We start from the raw sequence: 6,000 nt of genomic DNA, 5'->3' as shown, positions 1-6,000 counted from the left end.
ATTGAATCTTGCATAGAAATATTGATATGTACAACTATATTTACAGAGCAATAGTGTCTGTGTCTCAAGAAAACTTCTAGTAAACATTTATATGGTATGATTTTATGTATGTTCATAAATCCTGCACTGTATTCTGTTAAAATAATTGGTGCATGAATTTATTTTCAAAGTATAAAAAAAATTTAGACATTTTGGTGTGTGTCAGAGTTGATTCAGTAAACACAGCTGCACGATAAGCTGAAACCCTCACTGGCTGAAACAAAGTCTATTCCCCCTTTGTGTGTACTTTTCACCTGCTATAGTTTCATGAAACCAAAATACCAAACATATTTTAAGTCTATAAGCTTTATTGATACTTCGCTTTTACAGTTCACAAGGCATTCCACGACTTAGTTCAGTACAGCTTAAACCACAACTGTATAAATCTTCATAATTTCTTGCATAACAAGGTTTGATATTTGCAAACAACATTTTTGGAAGCATTAGATTCAGTCCATAGATTCAGAGTTTGTGACAAAATTAACTACGGTAAGTCTGTGCGATGAAGTTTATATGGTGAGTTCTATGTGCATGGATGGCATCCTTTCATGTTGAAAACAAATGGTAGTGCACCTAGAAATATATTTTCTTCTGCTTATGTATTTGAAACTACACATGTATAACCAATGACTCTGAAATATCAAGCACTGTGGGGAAGCTGGAAGGTAAAGGTCTAAGCTTTGTGAAACACTATATATATAGATATATATATAATCTATATTTACTTATATTGGCAATTAATATAACAGTAAAATTCACAATACACCTAGAACATACCAGAAAGGCAAGCTTTTCCACTCCTGCATTAGTGGTATGATCTCGTCTAAACATTTTGTTTCAGAAAATCTGCATCAATCTACACAGACCATACACACACAGTGCACAAACTGTGAAAAGGGTTTTTTGTTTTTTTCAGCTTCATGTTCTCTGCAATTCCCCAAATACAGCAAGACTACCTGCCACAAAGTATAATATACAGCTTTCTCAGATCTTTTCCATTCCCCAGTGCCTCGGACAGGAAAAACAAGTATGACCACGGTTTAAATCCATACGTAGCAACTCACAATACTTAAGATGATGAACACGCGGCAGCCAAGAAGGTGATTTTCCTCAGACACTGCATTGCTAAAAATAAAGATCTGTGACACTGCACTGTCAAGGCGCCGTTCTTCCCTGCCCCTCCCCCATGGAATCAAATGTATGTCCCCGTTAAACTCCTACTGTGAAGCGTTTCAGGCTTTTTTCATTCAGCTTTGCGTTTCAATCCAGGGATTTTTGCTTGGATTCTACAAATGAAAAGGGGGGAGAAAGGTCAATGTGAAAATTTTTTAAGTATTTTGTTTTCTGTTTCTTAAAAGGCTTTCCTTCAAGAATGACTTGTTATAGTTTAGCTTAAACAAGAAATGAAATCCTAAGGCTGTCAAGCTATGATTTTCACTGCCATGGCCTCATGAATTCCTTTTAAACAAAGCCTTAAGTAAAATTATTAATGTAGAAATAAATTACCCAACAGTTAGAAAAAAAATCTTTTGTCACACTGTAGTTCTGATGGAGATTTGCTACTGCACTGTTCTCAAAGTCCAGTACACCTTATCCTTGGTTTAAAAAAAAAAAAGTTGCAGATTTTAAATACTTACTTAGCCATAGCATCTTTGACATTCTTATTTGCAAGTGCTAGATAATGATCTATCTGCGCCTGAAGAGAAGGATAAGGGAGATATCAGAACATTACCATTGCTAAAGAATCTGATTAACTGTTACTATGACCCAACAAATTAAAGGCATAAGCAACCACCTTATCGCTCACTTGTATAAGACTATGGAAACTGGCACTGTGATACATTTGTAAGTTCCACATAATAAAGTGAGCTCTGTATTCTGAAATTCAGTCAAATTACCTGATGCCGCTCATAAATAACAGGAACGCTGAAGAGTGAAATCAGAGCTGAAAAGGAAATACACAACCTTTAAAATAGACTGGTATGATTTAGGGGACAAACACTGAAAAGCCATGAAACTGGCAACACTCCTAAGCAGGCCAGGCTCTCCTGGGTGCCCCGGTGGGGGGGTCGGGGCGGGGGGCACGCCAGGGCAATGAATTAACCAAGGAGGCTGCAAGAACCACTCCTGGCTCCCAGACTTTATAAAATACAGGCAAGGCCACCTTGTTCTGCTTTGTCACCGTGAGCTGAGCAGTCTTCAGGAATTAAAGTAGCATGTCAATAAATAGTATCGGCAATTTATTTAAAGAGGTCACAACCTCAAACATACCTCCTCTTTTTTTTCTACAATATATGAATATTCTCCATAAAATCTCTAATCTCCTTATACACACTTCTTTCCCCCTGCAATTTTTCATTCCAATGCTTTTGTAGACTTACCCAAAATCAGTAGTGTCAGACCATTGAACAAGGCTCCAACATAGGTAAATACCCACATCAACACTGCAAACTATAAGAAAATAATGTTAGCCTATTAAAAACTAAATTAAGCTTCAAATAAAAGCATCCCACGTAAATGCCAAACTAGTAGAGGCATCGTCCTTGGAGACTTGGTATAGTAACATGGATATTTTACAATCCTAATTAAAACAACAGATTTGATTCATTTTCTCTGGGCTACACTACCAAGTAGTCGATTCTGTTTTCTCTGAAATCAGAAAACATGCCAAAGCTATACCATAGTAACTCCAGTTCTAAGACAGAATTTATCTTTTACATGGGAAGACTGAAAAAGTACTGTGAAAATTCACTATTAAAACTGATTTTTAAGTACTAACAAATTAAGTGCTTTAAGATCTTCATGAGCTGAGTAATTCAGACATTGACAGGTCAGACATCTGAGTGAGTAACGAAAGGACAGGGAGGACTTATCAAACAGATTAAGTTCCAGGTACCAAAAATATCACCTCTAGCATTTTATTAAGGATCAGAGGCCCTGTTTGCCCAGGGATGCATGTTTTAACAGCCATAGTTAACCCAGCTCTCTGTCACATATTCTTTTCAATATTATCCTTTAAAAATGTAAAAGACATTCTTAGTTTCCAGGCTGTACAAAACAGGCCACGGCCCAGATAGTTTGCGCACCCTTTTGGTCTTTCTACATGCAACAAAATCTGACTGAGTGCCTACTATGAGCTGGGTACTGAGCAGTAATTACGGTGATCAAGCTGTAGTAAGCTTCTTTACTACAGGCTAGGACAGTGATGGCAAACCTTTTGAGCTCGGCGTGTCAGCATTTTGAAAAACCCTAACTTAACTCTGGTGCCGTGTCACACATAGAAATTTTTTGATATTTACAACCATAGTAAAACAAAGACTTATATTTTTGATATTTAGTTTATATATTTAAATGCCGTTTAACAAAGAAAAATCAACCAAAAAAATGAATTCACATGTCACCTCTGACATGCGTGTCATAGGTTCGCCATCACTGGGCTAGGAGGACACTCTGGATTCCCCCACCATCAGTTCTACAAATAGCAACACTGATTACCCCTACAGCTGAATTTAATTGTTCAAGCAAACAAACACCTGTCAACTGAAAATCAAAAATTAAATGCTGCCCTGGTCTTAGCAACTCCTATGGAACCACTGGTAAAGGTCTGAAGCATGACTCTAGTTAGCAAGCCTCCCGCAACCCCCCAGTTTTACAAACTCCTATTGCAGAAGCTAAATATAATTTCTGCACTTGAGCAAGTTTATTATAGAGGAACAGAGCTATTTTCCTCCATTACCACTTACAAGTCTAAAGGGAAAAGAGTCCACCTGCCACATTTTAGAAGAAATTGCTTTGGCAATAAAGGCACCCTATATGACAGAATTCAGATACTAACAGACACACGCTAAAAACAAGTCCTAATTTGGTCACTGGCAAGGTGTCCCACTCCAAGCCCGCAAGGAGAGAAGCCTGAGACTTCACACCTACGCTACCTAAGGGACTCAAGGGTCACTGCACTTGCCTCTTGGAGGACACTCCCTAAAGCAAGGCTTCTCCAGGGGGAGGCTTTAAGTGTCTGCAGGGGAGGACTGAGGCAAACAAATGCATGCATTTTCCCTCTCCAGGAGGTACCCGCAGCCCAGCTCCACTGACAGTTGCCATGCAATTATTGCAGGCCAATGTAACCAAATTTCCCCATTTTAAGAGAAAAAACAAATTCACATCTTTAAATGCTATCACAGAATTTTTAAATGTTGCAGCTAAGTTTGAAGAAAATGTGACACTTGAGACGCCTAACACAAAAATACTGGGGTAAGGGTTGAATGGAGTACACTCCGGCGGGAGAGAAAGGAGTGATGTAAGAACTAGCATCCAGCAAATACACAACTACTGTAACTGTTATATAACAAAACAGCAACTACCACTGTTTTAACTTACATTAGGTTAGTTAATCTCATCAAAAGTTATGTGCTATTGTTATCCCTACAGTGGAGAAAACCAAGATGCAAGTTGCCAGACCAGGATCGCAGTGATCTCAGGTTTACCTGACTCCAGAATCTATCTGCTCTGCTATACCATGAAACCACCTAGAGCAGTGGTCAGCAACTGTGGCTTGCAAGCCACATGCGGCTCTTTGGCACCTTGAGTGTGGCTCTTCCACAAAATACCGACTTCTGCACATGGGCCACGAAGTTTCAATCGCACTGTACATGCGCGCCCACACCTGGTATTTTGTGGAAGAGCCACACTCAAGGGGCCAAAGAGCTGCATGTGGCTCGCGAGCCACAGTTTGCCAACCACTAGCGTAGAGTAACCATTATACATGGGAATTCATCATGAGTATGCACACTTTATAAAGAGGCAGAAAAAGGTCAATAAACACGTGCAAATACTTTGCAACATTACAGCCAATGCAAACAAACCATGGGAGTCAAAGTTCAATTCTTTGGGCAGCAATGAAACTGGAGGAAAGAGGGACAAAGTCCAGTGAAGCTCTAACAAATACTTGATGAAAGAGGACAAGGGCCATGTCTTGTTTGTCTTCTGTCCAGGGGAATGAGGTTTGACTGTGTATCACAAACCTCATTAAAAAGCTCTACAGATTTTTATTAGATGATGTCTCAATAGGGGTGGAGGGTGCGTTTTTAAAGAAAACGAAGGGAGGGTACTTAACAGAATTTCAGAAACGACTTTGGTAATTCTGACATTCTTAAACTTTTTCTGCATTTTTAAACACTTTGACATCTTCAGCCTCATTCATCAGTATCACTTTGTCTCCACATTTCCTGCAGCCCATTTCCCTTCTAATATTTCTGTGAGCCAAAGAAACCAGAAAGGAAACTGTCAAAATGTGTATGTTAATAACTTAAGAGCCCGGGGGCTAGATTTTAATGTTCTTTTGGGTCAGCTATTTCTGGAGTTGAGGCTTTTTCCCCCCTCACTTTTAGATTTAAGATTGTATTCTGGAACATTATGGTTTGGCTGATGTTCAGGCAACTATAGCTAGAAATGTTCTTACAATTTTAGCATATATTTTCACTGAAAATCACAAGACTGCTGTCATACAGAATCTGGTCTTTACCGCCCAAAGCCATGTGACAGAAAAATAAGAACCTTGGCCTAAAACATCTGGTCTTAAGTATCTAATAAATAAAATTATTAGACTTTTTCTTGGGACTTGAGGTTTCAAAAGTCAAAAACCTTCTAATTAAACTCAAAGCCTTACTCAAGAAGCCCCAAAGCTGAGCCCAGCAGGGATGTCATATGCTTTTCTTCTATAGCAGGGATTGGGTTGGGAGTGGGGAGAAACTATAACCCAGGGTTTACCACTTAATGCCACAACTTTTAAAAAAATACATATCTTTACTGATTTCAGAGAGGAAGGGAGAGAGAAAGAGAGATAGAAACATCAATGATGAGAAAGAATCATTGATTGGCTGCCTCCTGCACGTCCTCTACTGGGGATCAAGCCCGCAACCCAGGCATGTACCCTTTACTGTAACTGAACCTGGGACCCTTCAA

The 6,000-nt window shown here is 39.1% G+C and overlaps 1 protein-coding gene across 2 annotated transcripts in view; it reads right to left on the bottom strand.

Moving 5' to 3' along the window:
* Positions 1–329: 329 nt before the first annotated feature.
* Positions 330–6,000, bottom strand: part of RTN4 (reticulon 4) — a 38,798-nt gene continuing 33,127 nt past the window's right edge. For both annotated transcript variants that reach the window (XM_006778592.2, XM_006778593.1), the window contains 4 exons: positions 2,421–2,490; positions 1,938–1,984; positions 1,677–1,735; positions 330–1,325 (listed from right to left, as the gene is read on the bottom strand). In XM_006778592.2, the coding sequence (XP_006778655.1) occupies positions 1,283–1,325; positions 1,677–1,735; positions 1,938–1,984; positions 2,421–2,490 (219 nt within the window). In that variant the 3' untranslated portion in view covers positions 330–1,282. The remainder of the gene's footprint in view (positions 1,326–1,676; positions 1,736–1,937; positions 1,985–2,420; positions 2,491–6,000) is intronic.

The sequence above is a fragment of the Myotis davidii genome, unplaced genomic scaffold, assembly GCF_000327345.1.
Source record: "Myotis davidii unplaced genomic scaffold, ASM32734v1 scaffold6, whole genome shotgun sequence".
Lineage (NCBI taxonomy): Eukaryota > Metazoa > Chordata > Mammalia > Chiroptera > Vespertilionidae > Myotis > Myotis davidii.
Note: the sequence above shows the minus strand (reverse complement) of the source record. Positions and strands in the feature narration are given on the sequence as shown.